The following is a 19277-nucleotide window of genomic DNA, read 5'->3' as shown; positions in this document are numbered from 1 at the left end:
GGCCACAGTTTAAGAATAAGGGGTAGACCATTTAGAACGGAGTTGAGGAAAAACTTTTTAACATAGAGGGTTGTGGTTCTGTGGAATGCTCTGCCTCAGAAGGCAGTGGAGGCCAATTCTCTGGATTCTTTCAGGAAAGAGTTAGATAGAGCTCTTAAAGATAGCGGAGCGAAGGGATATGGGGAGAAGGCAGGAACAGGGTACTGATTGTGGATGATCAGCCATGATTACAGTGAATGGTGGTGCTGGCTGGAAGGGCTGAATGGCCTACTCCTGCACCTATTGTCTATTAAAACCTTTAGGAGCTGTTATGTCACTGAAAAAACACAGTTGTGGGGAGAATGGAGGCAGACTGTGAGATGGATCTCAGAGGGAATGCAATGCAAGAGTCAAGGTCTGATTTTAATTTGTGAACATTAGGCAGATATTTGGCAAGAAATTATTTGGCATTTTGTTTTTGGACTTGGTTAGACAAATGCACTGAATTGAGCTTTTCTAATCTTCTGTACTCAGACAAATAGTGCTTTAAGCTTGTGTGAGTTGTATGTAGGTGGTGAACAAAAGAGAAATAGTGCAAAGCAAACCAGATGTTGCTCAGACAAACTGCTACTTTGAAATTCAGGATTGCAGGAATCGGTAGAACATGAGAAAGGTCTTCAGTCACTTTGGCTTGCTCTGTCATTCATAAATATTCTGTACATCCACTCCATTTATCTGTCTTTTCCACCACACACCTAGCGAAACTCTGTCTGAACTCCAACAGCCCAAGTCTTTTAAAGAAAGACCAATAGACTGTATCCTGGGGGAGGTAACTCATTTATTCTGTTGTCTAATTCTAGTCCTATGACATCTCAGTGTTGATAAATCTATTTTACAGCGTTTGATGAGTTAGTTGAAGCTTATGAAGAACAGGCCAGAGGCTTACTTGATGGTGGGGTTGACCTTCTCCTAGTGGAGACCATCTTTGATACAGCAAATGCAAAGGTAAAAGAATTACCAAATCCCAGCAAAGCTGAAACTAAGTCTTAAAGTATTTACTAACTTCATTTTGTGTTTTTGAATCTTGCTGTCCTTTATGATTACAATCCTGCCAGAAATCTGTAACCTTCAGTAATTGCAAAACCTCAGGTTTGCACTTGTAGCAGAACTACTTTACTTGTGGAGCTTAATAACACGAGTATGGATAATTCCAATCACAAACAAGAGAAAATCTGCAGATGCTGGAAATAATTCCAGCCTGGTATTGGTGATCACGGTTGCATCTTAGTAGCTCACTGGTGTGTTGAGGAGGCCACCCAAGCTTAACACTCAAGAGGAAAGGACCCATCTTTAACTCACAAGGGCAGGCCAAGTAGCTGTGGGGGGTATGATAGCTCTGGGGCTTTCCCATGGTGCAGGAGTATTGCTCCTTCCAGATACCCCACTGTCTATCTGTAAGTGATAATAACTCAAAGTTCAGGTTCAAAGTAAATTTTTTTTATCAAAGTACATATATATCACCATAAACAACCCTGAAATTCAGTTTCTTCCAGGCATTCACAGTAAGTAGATAGAGAGAAAGAAAAGAAATAATAACTAAGCAATAAGTATCGAGAACATGAGATGTAGAGTCCTTGAAAGTGAGTCCATTGATTGTGGGACAGCTCAGTGATGGGACAAGTGAAGTTACCCGCTCTGGTTTAAGAGCCTGATGGTTGAGGGGTAATAACTGTTGCTGAACCTGGTGGTGTGAGTCCTGAGGCCCCAGTAAATCCTTCCTGATGGCAACAGTGGCCTGGATGGTAAGGGTCCTTGACAACGGATGCTGCTTTCTTGTGAGAGCCCTCAATGTAGATGTGCTCAGTGGTGGGGAGGGTTTACTCATGAGGGGCAGGGTGTATCCATTTTTTTTGCAGGCTTCCCCATTGAAAGGCATTGGTGTTTCCCTACCAGGCCATGATGCAACCAGTCAGTATACTCTCCACTAGGCATCTGGAGAAGTTTATTAAAGTTTTAGATGACATGCCAAACCTTCACAAGTTTCTAAGAAAGTCGAGACACTGTAGTGCTTTCTTTGTAATGGCACTTAAGGTTCTAGTTGATTTAAGTACATTATGGTCAGTACGACTAAGCAACCTGCCAGGTCAGCGGTCCCCAACCACTGGGCCGCAAAGCATGTGCTACCGGGCCATGAGGAAACAATATGAGTCAGCTGCACCTTTCCTCATTCCCTGTCACGGACTGTTGAACTTGAACATAGCGTTGCCAACTGTCCCTTATTTCCCCCCGCTAAGGTAGAGCGTTCCTATGAAACCTTTCATGCCGAAATGGCGTGAAGCGAAGAAGCAATTACCATTAATTTATATGGGAAAAACTTGAGCGTTCCCAGACCCAAAAAATAACCTAACAAATCATACCAAATAACATATAAAACGGAAAATAAATAACACTAACATATAGTAAAAGCAGGAATGATATGATAAATACACAGCCCATGTAAAGTAGAAATAATGTATGTGCAGTATAGTCGGGAAGATGAAGGCAATACCAATTTGTGGGGGGACAAATTGGCACATACGCACATGCGCAGGTCACGCATGTGCACACAGGTGCCCGCGCAAGGCTTCATGGTGATAGTAGTCTTCTCCTGGGGTAAAGTGTCCCGTATTTGACTGCTACTTTTGTCCCTTATTTGAAAGTGAGAAAGTTGGCAACCCTACCTGTAAAAGACATGTTGAGGTGAGTTTAACCCTACTTGAACACCCACCCCAGTCGGCCGGTCCGCAGGAATATTGTCAATATTAAACCGGTCCGCAATGCAAAAAAGGTTGGGGACCCCTGTGCTAGGTATGTGGTGGGGGAACCTATTGTTAATTTCAGATTCGGCGGGGTTATCACATCCTTGGGAAAACAATGTTAACATCTACTGATTTAAGATAATTTGCTTTGCTAATGTTAGTTGTCACTTTCCTAGGCTGCCTTGTTTGCCATACAACAGTTGTTTGCTGAGCAGTATGAACCCAGGCATATTCTAGTAAGTGTAAAATACTTTTTTGTTCATCTTTCTGTTCATCTGTCAGCGACCTTGGTTGAGCTGAGAAATTTGTTTTTGATTTGCTACAGATTTCTGGAACAATAGTGGATAAGAGTGGGCGCACTCTTTCTGGTCAGACAGCAGAAGCATTTGTCATCAGTGTATCCCATGCAAAACCACTTTGGTAAGGTAACTGAATATCAACAAAGAAAGAAACTGGGACCAAACCAGTACCTTTCATGATTGCAATATCCTAAAGTATTTCTCATCTGATGAAATACTACAAAAGGCCTTAAATAGATCGGGAAAGAAATATTGCATTCTTTATGTTTTTTTAAGCTAATTAGCAACAACTGGTCCATAGTTCTAATTTTTAAAAACTGAAAATGCTCAGTATAATGGTAGAATCAGTGCAGAAAGACTTTCAGTGGAAAGGTTAAAAGTATCACCAACAAGAGTACTCTGTTGTAATGCTATTTGGTGGAATCTGTTCTTGATTATGTTTGGTGTCAGAGATCTATTTTTGCAGTTTGTGCTGATCATCCCATACTTCACATGTAATATGATCCCAAACACCTGTCAAGACTATATGAAACATGTAGCAACTATAGAACTTGTGCTCCTTGATTGAATCTAACATATGCATTTTAATGTAATTCTTTATTTATAACTTTATTTGATCACAGTTTAAGGGTTTGTAGGAACATCTCAATACTGTAACAAAATCCATTCGGCTACAGTAATACCTGGTTAAATCTGTTATGACCCCATCCTGAGGAATTTTAAAATTTCAGCTTTTTATCTTGGATAATTTTGGCAAGTGGTTTTGCATCTGTTGAGCTCCTTATCATCTATCTGCAAGGCTTGAAGGAGTATTGTGAAGGTTTAGATGAAAATGATTGCCTGCATAACTACAGGAGCATTAGTTGACAGTCAGCTGTTAGTATCACTGCAATCAAAACACTTGTTTGGTGGCTTTTCAAATATGCTACATTAAGCACTTAAACTGTATTTCTGGACAAATAATCATTTTTCTTGACAATTATTATGTGCATAAAAATAAACAATTTTCACTTGACTACCCATAACTTATGATCATTAAAATAATTTTTACTGAATGCCCTTTCTCAGCCGTATGCCATTCCCAGATTTCAGCATTTGAAGTAATTTCCCAGTCATTTAAAGGGATTCCTTGATTTTCTTTCCAGCTGGTGACTAGCGGTTGTTAACAGGTTGAATTTTAGCTCTTCACAAGTGACAGATTACTACATCGACACTGTAGCAAGAAGTGCTGCCATGAATTCAAAATTATCTGCATAACTGCACATTGTGGCTATTTGTGAAGATAAATAGCAACTCAGATTTGCTTTGCATCTTGTATGCTTGGATTTTCCACTTTCTCATGCAGGTGATAATCCTGTTGTACTGACCGTGAAGAAGTTAATCGTTACTTTTATTAGTACTGACTCAGTTGAGATGACCAGTTTGAAATTAGCTTCAAAAGAAGTATGAATCAGTGTTTCACCAACAAAATCTATCATATTAAAGTATAAACAATTTCTTTTAAGAATCTCACACAGCTCTTCAGGTAATATGCTGAAATGTAAAATCAAACTTTCGCCTATTGTGTGAGATGCAATTGCTTCAAGAAGCTTAACCCCCCCCCCCACCCCACAACACTCAGTCTTGATTAATATCAGTGTCATCAAATTCTTATTATCTGTAATCAAGATTTCAGAACTTCCAGACGATCATGCAAAATTGACATTTATTTATGAACTCCCTCTCACAGCTGAAGATTTCATTGAGCGTGGTGCAAAAATTGAGGATGTTTGTACTTTCTGAGGAGATTATGAATAATTTACTATATGATAAGTTATTTTCTTCCTAGCATAGGATTAAATTGTGCTTTGGGAGCTGTGGAAATGAGGCCGTTCATAGAAGCAATTGGAAAATGCACAACTGCCTTTGTATTATGCTATCCCAATGCAGGTTAGTAGTTTATGTTTTTAATTTAGTGTAAGAAACCAATATTAAATACGTAGCAAATGCAAATGATTTCAAGGCAAGCAGACATAGTATGTTGCTTCAAAAGCCCTTGATGTAATTGGGTATTTTCGTTCGGGATCTCTCATTAGTTCAAATAGTCACGATTTTGTAAGTCCCAAAGCCATTGAGAACTACTAGGTGACATTATTCAGGTAGTACTGAACTTGTGTGGACTAGTGAGGAAAATTGATTTAAGTCCCTGTTCATCACTGGGACTTGAGAAAAATAAAGTTAGAGAAATTTGCAATAAAAGAGAATTTAATATGTGTTTAGGGAATCGTACAATCAATGGATTACTTCCAAAATATGATTTTTTTTCCACTGGCATGTTTCACAGCAAACCTGTGAGCAAATGGGTCACACAAACAAAATAAATCATATTACAAACGTAAGAATAGGACGAGAGTAGGTAAATTGTACCCCACAAGCACGTTGTGCCATTTTATAAGATCATGGCTGGTCCAACCATAGTATCAACTCCACATTTCAGTCAAGCCATTGCTTATTAAGTATGCTTTCTCTGCCGTAAACAAATTATACAAACATTTGCTTCCACTGCCCTTTAGGGAAGAGAGTATCAGACATATAACCTTTTAAGAGAAAAAAGTTGCCTTACCTCTTAAATGTCTGATCCACTTATGCTTAAGCAGTGAACCCTAGTGCTAGATTTCCACACAGTAGGGAATATCTTCCCCACATATACTCTGTTAAACTACACTCCTGGAGCCATGTATATTTCAGTGAAGTCATCTCCCAGTCTTTTAAACTCTAGCAATTACAAAGCTAGCCTGAACAACCTGCTAGCCTTTTCCAGTTTTAATCAAATAAACCTCTGAACTTCTCTCGAGTTATCTTCAGATATTTCTGTGTCTGAGAGTTTTGAAATCTTTCCTGTTTTAGACAAAAATGCTTTTTCATATTTTCTGCCAAAATCATTTTATTTTTTTGAACCACAAGGCATTGCAGTTGCAGGAATTTGGAGCACCAAACCAATTCCTGGAAGAGCTTATCAGGTCAGGCACACCTGTGAAGGGAAATGGACAATCCACAATTCATTTTGAGACCCTTCATCTGAATATAAAGTTTTCTATGTTTTTGCCCATTCACTTAAATTAGTGACAATATTACCTTCTGTAGTTTACTTGTATTCTCTTCACCACTTGCTTTTTTATCTATAAGACCATAAGATATAGGAGCAGAAGTAGGCCATTTGATCTATCGTGTCTGCTCTGCCATTCAATCACGAACTGATCTAATTCCTCCAGTCATCCCCACTCCCCTGCCTTCTCCCCATACCCTTTGATGCCCTGGCTAATCAAGAACTTATCTATCTCTGCCTTAAATACAACCAATGACAAGTAACTTCTCCGCTTCTCTGTTCTAAATGGATGTCCTTCAATCCTGAGATCGTGCCCCCTTGTTCTAGACTCCCCTACCATAGGAAATAACTTTGCATATCTAATGTGTTCAGGCCTTTTAATATTCAGAATGTTTCTATGAGATCCCCCCTCGTTCTCCTGAACTCCAGAGAATACAGCTCAAGAGCTGCCAGAAGTTCCTCGTACGGTAACCCTTTCATTCCTGGAATCATTCTCATGAATCTTCTCTGAAACCTCTCCAATGTCAGTATATCCTTTCTAAAACAAGGAGCCCAAAACAGCGCACAGTACTCCGTGTGGTCTCACGAGTGCCTTATAGAGCCTCAACATCACACCCCTGTTCTTATATTCCATACCTCAAGAAATGAATGCCAACATTGTATTCGCCTTCTTCACCACCAACTCGACCTGAAGGTTAACCTTCAGAGTATCCTGCACAAGGACTCCCAAGTCCCTTTGCATCTCTGCATTGTGAATTCTTTCCCCATCTAAATAATACTCTGCCCATTTATTTCTTCCATCAAAGTGCACAACCATACACTTTCCAACATTGTATTTCATTTGACACATTTTTGCCCATTCCCCTAAACTACCTAAGTCTCTCTGCAGGCTCTGTTTCCTCAACACTACCCACTCCTCCACCTGTCTTTGTATCATTGGCAAACTTAGACACAAATCCAGTCATACCATAGTCCAAGTCATTGACATACATCATAAAAAGCAGCGGTCCCAACACCGACTCCTTTGGAATGCCACTGGTAACCGGCAGCCAGCCAGTATAGGATCCCTTTATTCCCACTCTCTGTTTTCTGCTGATCAGCCAATACTCCACCCATGCTAGTAACTCCCCTATAATTCCATGGGCTCTTACCTTGCTGATCAGCCTCATGTGTGACACATTGTCAAAGGCCTTCTGAAAATCCAAGTGCACCACATCTGCTGCATCTCCTTTGTCTACCCTGCTTGTAATCTCCTCAAAAATTTGCAGTAAGTTAGGCAGGATTTTCCTTTCAGGAAACCATGCTGGCTTTGGCTTATCTTGTCGTGTGCCTCCAGGTACTCCGTAATCTCATCCCTAACAATCGATTCCAACAACTTCCCAACCACCAATGTCAGGCTAACAGGTCTATAGTTCCCTTTCTGCTGCCTCCGACCCCTCTTAAGTAGCAGAATAACATTTGCAGTTTTCCAGTCATCTGGTAGAATATATCGATTCTTGAAAGATCATTGTTAATGCCTCCGCAATCTCTCCAGCTATTTCCATCAGGTCCAGGAGATCTATCCGCCCTCAGATCATTAAGCTACCGGAGTACCTTCTCAGTCGTAATTTTCACTGCAGTCTTCACTTTTCTGATACTCTTGAATGTCCGGTATACTGCATATTTCTTCCACTATGAAGACTGATGCAAATATGCATTCAGTTCCTCTGCCATCGCTGCGTCTAATATTACAATATCTCCAGTGTCATTTTCTGTTGGTCCTATATCTACCCTCAACTCTCTTTTACCCTTTATACAGGATAAATATCAAACTTTATACCCTTTCCTACCGTATAGGGCTATGGTAGGAAACTTTGTCACATGGTGTGAGCAGAATCATCTGCAGCTTAATGTGATAGAGACTAAGGAGCTGGTGGTAGACCTGAGGAGAGCTAAGGTACCGGTGACCCCTGTTTCCATCCAGGGGGTCAGTGTGGACACGGTGGAGGATTACAAATACCTGGGGATATGAATTGACAATAAACTGGACTGGTCAAAGAACACTGAGGCTGTCTACAAGAAGGGTCAGAGCTGTCTCTATTTCCTGAGGAGACTGAGGTCCTTTAACATCTGCCGGACGATGCTGAGGATGTTCTACGAGTCTGTGGTGGCCAGTGTTATCATGTTTGCTGTTGTGTGCTGGGGCAGCAGGCTGAGGGTAGCAGACACCAACAGAATCAGCAAACTCATTCGTAAGGTCAGTGATGTTGTGGGGATGGAACTGGACTCTCTGACGGTGGTGTCTGAAAAGAGGATGCTGTCTAAGTTGCATGCCATCTTGGGCAATGTCTCCATCCACTAAATAATGTACTGGTTCGGCACAGGACCACATTCAGCCAGAGATTCGTTCCACCGAGATGCAGCAGAGAGCGTCATAGGAAGTCATTCCTGCCAGTGGCCATCAAACTTCACAACTCCTCCCTTGGAGGGTCAGACACCCTGAGCCAATAGGCTGGTCCTGGACTTATTTCCTGGCATAATTTACATATTACTATTTAACTATTTATGGTTTTATTACCATTTATTATTTATGGTGCAACTGTAACGAAAACCAATGTCCCCCGGGATCAGTAAAGTATGACAATGACTATATATTTAAAAAAGATTTTAGTATCTTTTTTGATATTAGTTGCCAGCTTTCTTTTCCATCCTAATGACCTTCTTAGTTTCCTTCGACAAGTTTTTAAAAGCTTCCCAATTCTCTTATCTTCCCACTAGATTTGGCTTTCTTGTATGCCCTCTCTTTTGCTTTTACTTTGGCTCTGACTTCACTTGTCAGCCACGGTAATGTCCTTCTTCCATTTGAAAATTTCTTATTTGGAATATATCTGTCTTGCACTTCCCTCATTTTTCGCAGAAACTCCAGCCATTGCTGCTCTGCTGTCCTTCCTGCTAGTGTCCCTTTCCAGTCAACCTTGGCCAGTGCCCCTCTCATACCATTGTAATTTCCTTTATTCCACTGAAATACCAACACATTGGAATTTAGTTTCTCCTTCTCAAATTCCAAAGTGATCATATTTTGATCACTGTTCCCTAAGGTCTTCTTAACCTTAAGATCTTCTATCACCTTCAGATCATTGCGCAACACCCAATCCAGCACAGCCGATCCCCTAGTGGGCTCAACAACAAGCTGTTCTAAAAAGCCATCCTTAGACATTCTACAAATTCTGTCTCTCGAGGTCCAGTACTGGCCTGGTTTCCCAATCCACTTTCATGTTCAAATCCCCAACGTACATCATGACATTGCCTTTCTGACATGCCTTTTCTACCTCCTGCTATAATTTGTAATCCACATCCCGGCTGCTGTTTGGAGGCCTGTGTACAACTGTCATTATGGTCTTTTTACCCTTGCCATTTCTTAACTCAACCCATAGAGAGTACACCTTTCGATCCTATGTCATCCCTTTCTAATTATTTAATATTATTTCTTATACACAGGGCCACACCACCACCTTTGCCTACTAACCTATCTTTCTTTTTTTTTATTATTAATTTTTTATTGCAACACCAACAAATTACATTCAATACAACCAGTTGCCAATTACATTTTGACTGTTTAACCCAGCTACCCCCCAAACTTCATCACCATCCCCCCTCCGCCCCTCTCGCCCCCCATCCCTCTCCCCTCCACCAATCAACTGAATAGTAGTACATACACAGACAAAGCATTCCTATTTTAACAAAAGATCTTTTAAGTTAGATATCAAATTTGTCCACATTATGATTGTGTTTGGTCGTGCATCATTTACTCTTGCTGATGAAAGTTCCAGGTAAGAAATGTCTAAAAAGCTCTGAAGCCAGTGAGTATTTGAAATATCATGGGGAGGTTTCCAACGCTGGACTACAATCTTCTTAGCTGCGGTCAGGCCTGCCAGCCAGATTTTGCGTGTTTTTTCCGTAAGGGAAAGGTGGGAGTCATCATTTAGAAGATGTACGGCGGGGTCCATTGGTAATTGTACCCCTGTTAATTCTGTAAGAGTACTGATAACCTACCTATCTTTCTGATACACCGTATATCCGTGGACATTCAGCTCCCAGTGGCAAATTTCAGAGATGGCCACAACGTCATACTTGCCAAACTGTAGCTGAATTTCAAGTTCGTCCGTTTTATTTCTTATGCTGCATGCATTCAAATACAACCCTTTCAATCCAGTATCTGTTGCCTTCTGTTTTAATTGCACCACGCTTCCATTGCCCTGTAACTCATCCCACTGGCTGTGATTATGCCTCATCTCCTGCCTGTCCTTTCTATCATCTCTGTTGCATGGTATCTTTGATTTATTTCTGTTTTCCCCTTCCTCAGCCCTATCACTCTGGTTCCCATCCCCCTGCCAAACCTATATCAGGCTGACAGAACCTCCTGTCTGTTCCCCTCACTATGGAATCCCGTATGACTACCGCATTCCTCATCTTCTTCTCTCCCTTCTGCACCATGGAACCAGGCTCAGTGCCAGAGATCCGATCGCCGTGATCGTCCTCTGTCAGGTCACCCCCCCCCCCCCCAACAACATCAAAAGCAAGATAACAATTACTAAGGGGGATGGCCACGGGGTGCTCTCTACTATCTGAGCTCTTCTCCTCCCTTCCCTGGCAGTCACCCGCTTATCTAACTCCTGCAGCCCAGGGTGACTAACTCCTTGTAGCTCCTATCTGTCTCCTGCTCATTTTCCCTAATAAGCTGCAGGTCATCAAGCCACAGCTCCAGATCCCTAACACACTCTCTCAGGAGCTGCATCTCGGTGCACCTGGTGCAGATGTGACCATCAGGGAGGCTGGAAGATTCCCAAGATTCCCACATCTGACACCCAGAGCAAAGTAATAATCCTACACACGTGCTCCTTATTCCTCTGGGGAAAAAAAAGGGAAGGAAAAAAAAAATGAAGTCCACTCACCCACTTACCTCGCCGAAGCCCATATCTTTGAGTCAACAGCAAATATAGCAACCATGCTTTCATTGGTGTGTGGAAAATAGGAAGGACTGCTATTTGAAAAAATGTTGCTAAAATTTTGCTTGAGCTATGCCATAGAATGTTTAACATTGTCTAGACACCATTCATAATGTGGTGTCTAGACAATACACTCTTGGTATTCTGACATACTGTTATGTCAGAATGGAAGACAGTCTGTGCAAATCTAATGAGGTTTGAATCTCTGGAAAAGTGAAAAAATGAATTATGTTCTGGAGCAAAACTAAAACAATAGCTTATTAATTTTGGGTGAGGAGAGTAGGCAAAAGTGCATGATGGTAGCTAAATCTAGCTAGACAGTGTAGTGGTTAACGGCAGCCAGATGTGAGATTAGGGTTCAATTCCTGCCACTGCCTGTCAGGAGCTTGTATGTTCCCCTGTGACCATGCGGGTTTCCTCAGGGTGCTGCGGTTTTCTCCCACATTCCAAAGATGTATGGTTAGGATTCGAAAGTTGTGGGCATGTTATGTTGGTGCCAGTAGCGTGGTGACATTAGCGGGCTGCCCAGCACAAACCTCACTGCTTTCATAAACACTGTTTCAATGTACATGTGAAAAATACAGCTGATCATTATAAATGTTTGCTATAAAAAAACATCAAATAAGGAGATCCTCTAGTTTACATAACTTAAGTCTTTGCATATTTTCCTTTTAGGATTATCTTGGCATTAATTAATACTATCTTTCTCTGGAGAGGTAATGTAAATGCAGAGTGTTGGAAAAATGCCATAATTTTCTACAGCTTACCAAATATAGGTACTCAGCTAAAAAATCGTTAAGTACCTAATGTAGAGCAACACTCAAAATGCTGGAGGAATTCTTGTGTCTCCAAGTGCCTGATGTTTCTCCATTGTAATTTTGTTTAACTTAAGGGCTTCCCAATTCATTTGGAGGATATGATGAAACACCTGAAATCACATCGAAGTACCTTAAGGTATTGTTCATCATCTGCAATCTGACATCTACCTGCTGTTAATTACATTTATGTGTGAGTTCCATGTAATGTTCAGCTATCCAGTATCATCCTCCATTCATGTTCTCTTGCAAGAGTAAAGAGCATGTTTATTTTAATGCAGACAGTCAGACATCTCCATAAGACCGAGGAACAAATTAGGCCATTTGGCCCATTGAGTCTGCTCTTGCCATTCAATCACGGCTGATCCCTTTTTCTTCTCTTCAGCCCCTCTCCCTGGCCTTCTCCCCATATCCTTTGCCATGTCAAGTCAAGAACCTATCAATCTCTGCTTTAAATACACCCAATGACCTGGCCTCCACAGCTGCCTGTGGTAATAAATTCCACAAATTCTCCACCCTCTGGCTCAAGAAATTTCTCTGCATCTCTGTTTTAAATGGATGCCTCTCAATCCTGAGGCTGTGCCCCCTTGTCCTAGAACTCCCAACCGTGGGAAACATCCTTTCCACATCTACTCTGAGAGACCTATCAACATCTTATCAGTGTTTGTATTGAGTCACACCTGTTTCCTTGCAAGTGTATGCTGAAAAAATTGTGATCTTTTCTAATTTTCCTTTGGTATGAAGGCAATGCTCTCTGTTAATTTTCCTCTTGTTTTCTTAGTTTTAAAAAAACCCACCCCAAGTATTTTCTCCTCTTAAATGTGATTCTCCAGCCTGAGCATCATCTTGATAAATCTCTTGTACACATCTCCAATGCCATCACGTCCTTAATGGTAGCATATTTAGAAGAATTGTACATAGAATGTTTTACACTCTTTACCAGTATCTGATATGCCTTCTTAGTCATCTTAGCTTCATTCCTTTGGAGGCTCATGGACTTGCATTCCAAAATCCCTCATTACTCTATGTTGCCATTGATGGTGTCCTCTCTGCCTTGTTTGCCCTGCTGAAATGCATTATTTCACACTTGTTTGACAAAGAACACAAGAAAACCGGGAATAGAATAGTCTTTTGTGTATGTTTCATTAATTGTCAAGTTTAAGGTTGATCTTTTTCAGTGTAATTCAAATGCCCATATTCTTTCTTTCACTTAATACTCTGAAATATGTCAATCTCTGTTTTGAATAAACTCAGTGATTAATAAATTAGTGATTCAGCCTCCACAACCATATTCTCAGTGAAGAAAAATGTCTCTTTGTATCAATTCTAAATGGCCTCGGCCTTAATCTGAAGCGTGACCACTGGGTCTGGACTCCTCAGTCAGGAAAAATATCCTTCCTGCATCCAGCCTGTTTGAAGAATTATCTTGAATAAAAGAGTCTTTAATTGTAGAACTAATCTTTTTTTTTACTATCTTGTATTGCAGGAATTTGCCACAGATGGGCTGGTGAACATTGTTGGAGGTTGTTGTGGAACAACTCCAGCTCACATCCGGTAGTTTGCTAAATTTGAAAATCAGTTGAATACATGTTGAAATTTACTATGCAAAGAGACAGTTCTTCAAAGTTGTATGGACACGGCTACAAGCCGGTATTACATAATTGCATCCATTCTCAGTTACAGGTTATAACTGGCAGAAATTATAAATATTGAAATATAAACAGACAGTGCTGGCCATAATTTACCTTCTGAAAGAGGTAGTTAAAGAGATTGTGGAGACATTTGTAATCACTGGATTCTGGAATGGAAAATGATAAATGACACTCCTCTCTTTAAGAACAGGAAGCAATAGGCCAGTTAGCCTGACTTCAGTGGTTGGCAAGATCTCAGTGTTTCTTTATTAAGGATGAGTTTTTGGAGTTATTGGAGGCACAGGATAAAATAAACCATCATCAGCATGGTTTGCTTAAGGGAATATCTTGCCTGACAAAACTGTTAGAACTCATTGAAGAAATAACCAGCAGGGTAGACAAAGGAGAGTGAATTGCTTGGAGTTTCAGAAGGCCTTTGACCAGGTGCTACAGATGAAGTTGCTAAACAAAATACGAGCCCATGTGTCTTACAGGAAAATTGCTAGCAGGGACATAAAATTGACTGACTGGCAAAAGGCAAGGAGCGCAGATAAAGGTGGCTTTTTCGGGTTTGCTCCTGGTGACGAGTGGTATTCTACAGACGAGAAAATCTGTAGATGCTGGAAATCCAAGCAGCACACGCAAAGTGCTGAGAAACTCAGCAGGTCAGGCAGTAGAAAAAAGTGCAGTTGACAGTTCAGGCCAATACCCTTCGTCAGGACTGGAGGAAAAAGGCTGAGGAGTAGGTTTAAAGGGGTGGGGGAGGGGAGAGAGAAACACAAGGTGATAGGTAAAACCTGGAGAGGGGAAGGATGAAGTAAAGAACTGGGAAGTTGATTGGTGAAAGAGAGAGAAAGCCATGGAAGAAAGAAAAGGGGAAGAGCACCAGAGGGAGGCGATGAGTGGGCAAGGAGATAAGGTGAGAGAGGGACAAGGGGATGGGAAATAGTGAAGAGGTGGGGGTTGGGGGGCATTACTGGAGTTCAAGAAATTGATATTCGTGCCATCAGGTTGGAGGCTACCCAAATGGAATATAAGGTGTTGTTCCTCCAACCCAAGTGTGGCCTCATCACGACAGTGGAGGAGGCCATGGATAGACAAATCGGAATGAGAATGGGAAGTGGAATTAAAATGGGTGGCCACTAGGAGATCCCGTTTTTTTTTCTGGCGGATGGGGCATAGGTGCTCAGTGAAGCAGTCTCCCAGTCTACAGAGACTGCATTTGGGACCACTTCTTTTCATGTTGTATGTCAGTAATCAGAATGAATGAATCGATAGTTTTGTTGCCAAGTTTACAGATGATACAAAGATGGTTGGAGGTGCAGGTGTTGATATGAAGAAGCACGGAGTCTGCAGAAGGACTTGAACAGATTCAGAGAATGGGTAGAAAAAGTGCAGATGGAATACAGCGTAGGGAAGTGTATGGACGTGCACTTTGATAGAAGGAGTAAAGACTTGGACCATTTTCTAAACAGTGAGCAAATTCTAAAATCGGAATTGCAAAGGGGCTTAAGAGACCCTGAAGGTTGAGCCAGTAGTAAAATAGGCATATACAATGTTAGTATTCGTTTTAAGAGGACTAGAATATAGAAACAAGGATGTCAAGCTGAGGCTTTATAAGAACAATGGTCAGACGACATTTTGAGTATTGTGTGCAGTGTTGGGCCCCATATCTAAGAAAGGTTGTGCTGGAATTGGAGAATGAAAAGGTTAACATGTGAGGAGCATTTGATGCTCTGGGCCTGTACTTGCTGGAGTTTAGAAGAATGAGGGAGCATCTTAATGAAGCCTTCCTAATATTGGAAGTCCTGGATAGTGTGGGCGTGGAGAGGATATTTCCAATAGTGGAAGAGTCTGGGACCAGAGGATGTAACCTCATAATCCCTTTATAACAGAGATGAGGAGGAATTTCATTGGCCAGATGGTGGTGAATTTTGGAATTCTGTGGTGGCCAAGTCATTAGGTATATTTAAAACGGAGGTTGATAGGTTCTTGATTAGTAAGGGTGTCAAAGATTGTGGGAAGTAGGCAGGAATAGGGTTGAGAAGGAAAATAAATCAGCCGTGATCAAATAGTGGAGCAGACTTATGGGCCGAACAGCTTAATTCTGCTCCAATGTTTTACGGTCTTATACTCACCAGATCTGGCAGCATTTCAATCTGAGTCATGATTGAGGAAAGTGAGTTCTTTCTCTTTAAACCATCTATGTTACCCTTAATTTTATATATTTTAATTAAATCCCAATTTCCTTCTTTTCAAAGAAAACAGTGTTTCAGATTGATACAACCCACACAAAATGCTGGAGGAACTCAGCAGGCCAGGCAGCATCTATGGTAAAGAGTACAGTCGACATTTCAGAATCAGGTTTATTATCACTGGCATGTGTCGTGAAACTTGTTAACTTAGCAGCAACAGTACAATGCAGTCCATAATATAGAAAAAGAGAAAATAAGTCAATCAATCAATTGCAGTGTATGTATAATGAATAGATTAAAAATTGTGTAAAAACAAATAATATATATTAAAAAAGTGAGGTAGTGTTCATGGGATCAATGTCCATTTAGGAATCGGATGGCAGAGGGGAAGAAGCTGTTCCTGAATCACTGAGTGTGTGCCTTCAGGCTTCTGTACCATCTGGTAACAGTGAGAAAAGGGCATGCCCTGGGTGCTGGGGGTCCTTAATAATGGACGCCTATTTCCTGAGACACTGCTCCTTGAAGGTGTCCTGGGTACTTTGTAGGCTAGTAGCCAAAATTGAGCTGACTAAATTTACGATCCTCTGACATTTCAGGCTGAGACTCTTTAGCCCAGTCCTGCTGCAAGGTCTTGGCCTGAAACGTTGGCTGTAATCTTTTCCATAGATGCTACCTGACCTGATGAATTCAGCCAGCATTGTGTTTGTATTGCTGGATTTCCAGCATTTGCAGATTTTCTCTTGTTTGTGTTTCAGATTGATAACTTTACATGAGAAAATCTGAAATATAAACTGTTCTCCACAGCTGGTGTGTGACTTGTTAAATTTTTTCAACATGTACAATTTTTTTGCTTTTGCATAGTAAATGATACTTTCCTCAGTATTTGTAGGGAGATTAAAATAAGCTGATTCTACAGATACTGGAAGTCTTCAGAAGATAAAGCCCTTTGCTGTAGAAAGGCTGATAAAGTAGTCAAACAATAGCTATTTACCATCTATGGTAAAAAGTTTGTAAACACTATAAATACTGGTACATTGAGTCAAAAGGCTATTTCTGTGCTGTAAGTAGTTCATAATTTGAAATATTCTATTTAAAGTCTCCACTTGGTTGTATTTTTTTTAGGGCAATAGCAGAAGCAGTACGGAAATGTAGGCCGAGAATTCCTCCTCCTTCTGTTTTTGAAGACTTCTTGTTGCTGTCTGGTAAGTAGATTAAGACCAGTAAATCTGCTCATCCATTCAATATGTATTCCTCTTGGAGTGTTGGTTTATGTCCTAGGATCAGCCTTACATCATGCAATGGGTTATATTGGTAGTTATGAGTATTATAAGGGAGGAGAAAAGATCAGCCATGATTGAATGGCAGAGCAGACTCGATGGGCAAAATGGCCTAAATCTGCTCCTATGTCTTATGGTCTAAAATGATTTTTTAAGAAATAATTAAGGGCAAGGTAAACAATGTTAATTATGATAATGGGTGTTTATTAAATAATGTGGATTTATATAGAAACGTTTGTATATTATTGCCAGAGAAATTTCATCAGACAACAAAAATGGATGGTGATCAAGACGTTTTTGATAATAGATCAGTAGCTCATCCAGGCTAACTTCTAAATCAAAGAGTTCCTTTCCTTGATCAATCTGTGTCCCTTCCTTCTGATGAGACAATTCTGTTCTTTCTCTGCCATGCCTAACCCAAAGCTAACCATTCTTAAAATGTCCTATTTTCTTCAGGATCTCTATGCTTTCATATATTTTCCCTCACCCTTAAGCCTTGTGCCTAACGTAGCCATTGTCTTAAACTTGAAATTTTCATTAGTCAAAACCCTTAAATGCTCACTTGAGTTCTCTTTTCCTTGTCCTGCCCTCACTTCTGACCTATTTCATTCTTTTCTCCTTCATTGAGTGAAGTCCTTTGATTGAAATATTTCCTGCCTTAGCCCTCTGGGTTGAGATTTTTTTAAAAAAAATTCAATTTCACGATCTTGAAGTCATAGGCAAGAGCAGCATCTTTTGCCTTTCCTCTATTGCTTTTGGCACAAGTGTGATCTTGAGCTTTCAAATAGTGAGATACTATGTTAATTTAGGTTCTTATTGGTATAATTTGAAGAAAAAGGAGGAAGTCTGATTTACTGTGATACTGTATAGGATTTGTAATGTTTACTGAACAGCTATTTGGCACCGTTAAAGATGTTATGCACTGTGTTGAAATGTTCACCCAAGATTGTGTGTTAAGACCTTTAATCTGAAAGTTAAATAGTCATTGCATCTATATTTTGAAATTTTTCTAAGGCCTTGAACCTTTCAGAATTGGTCCATACACCAACTTTGTCAACATTGGAGAGCGCTGTAATGTGGCAGGATCTAGAAAGTTTGCTAAACTTATAATGGCAGGTAATTATGAGGTAAATTGCAGTTTCATTTTCAAAACTCATTTTCTGTAATCCCATAACTTCCTCAAACTGGGGAAAAAGTTTAAATGTTTTTGAATTCAACATCCTTGTGGCACGAGGAAATAAGTTTCTGTAATAATCCCAATTCAAGCTTGTGTATGGTCAGAGTTGGATTTATTACCATCTGCACAAGTGCAATGAAAATTTTATTTGCAATAGCATCACAGGCACGTAGCAACAGATATATTCACAAGAGAAGCATAAATTAATCATATATTTTACACAATTAGAACAAAAAAGCTCCCATGCCAAGTGGCTAATAATACTTGTAAATTACACTTATTTTATAATATCATGAGGCACAAGCATCATTGGAAAGGTATATTGAGGAAGGGATATTTGCCCTGTAATCCCTCCTGTAACTGGGATGAAGAATCTTTCATGATGCTGTTAGGCGGGGAGCTTTAATGTCTTAACTTATTAAAGGTAAAGGTCACAGTTTTTGGGGAACTGTATCCAAGAAGGTTTGGTGATTTCACCAGTACACCTTTTACAGTTAGGAGGAAGGGATGCTTTTGTTTTCAGAGGTGTCTGAGTAAAAATGCTACTGGCATGACTGGGTCAAGAAAATGTGGAATTGTGACAACCTGAAAATGGCAAGTGGCATTACTATTGGTCTGAATTTTCATCTTCCTCGGAAAAGATTTTTTAAAGGATGCAATGTAATAGTGTTTTTGCGCCTTCTCTAACGTAAGGTCTTTTTCACCCAGGAGCTTCTTCTGTGTGGTTTCACAGTGCATGCCACACACTAACCTGTCCCTCAATGAGTCCGATAGACCAGCTCCAAATTGACAGTTCTAATAATTTGTGCGCAATTCAGCACAATAATCAGAAATGTTTTCATTTTTGCTCTGATTCTATTTGTGAAATTTAAATCTTTCAGCAATGACCAGTGGTGTGGGGTTTAAATGCTGTTGGAGGGTGTCTACTATTTGCTTGAATGTTTTGTCAGCTGGCTTTTCAAGGGTTAACAAGCTCCATAGCAGCCCGTATGTTTTTGCTCCTATAGTACTGAGTAAGACGCTGGCTTTCTTTTCA

General features: G+C 40.4%; 1 protein-coding gene across 6 annotated transcripts in view; it reads left to right on the top strand.

Annotated features, from left to right (window-relative positions):
* mtr (5-methyltetrahydrofolate-homocysteine methyltransferase) overlaps positions 1-19277 on the top strand; it is an 89766-nt gene that overhangs the window by 22010 nt on the left and 48479 nt on the right. For 4 of the 6 annotated variants that reach the window (XR_011886788.1, XR_011886789.1, XR_011886790.1 and 1 more), the window contains exons 6-13: positions 878-984; positions 2954-3013; positions 3103-3197; positions 4905-5005; positions 12039-12100; positions 13448-13515; positions 16910-16989; positions 18079-18191. Coding sequence is in view for 2 of the 6 variants with exons in the window: in XM_072264900.1 (XP_072121001.1) it covers positions 878-984; positions 2954-3013; positions 3103-3197; positions 4905-5005; positions 12039-12100; positions 13448-13515; positions 16910-16989; positions 18079-18191 (686 nt within the window). In the remaining 4 variants the exon portion in view is untranslated. Of the gene's footprint in view, positions 1-877; positions 985-2953; positions 3014-3102; positions 3203-4904; positions 5006-12038; positions 12101-13447; positions 13516-16909; positions 16990-18078; positions 18192-19277 lie in introns of those variants that run through there. The other 2 variants (XM_072264901.1, XM_072264902.1) reach the window with 2 other exon arrangements.

The sequence above is a fragment of the Mobula birostris genome, chromosome 8 (genome assembly GCF_030028105.1).
Source record: "Mobula birostris isolate sMobBir1 chromosome 8, sMobBir1.hap1, whole genome shotgun sequence".
Classification (NCBI taxonomy): Eukaryota; Metazoa; Chordata; class Chondrichthyes; order Myliobatiformes; family Myliobatidae; genus Mobula; species Mobula birostris.
Note: the sequence above shows the minus strand (reverse complement) of the source record. Positions and strands in the feature narration are given on the sequence as shown.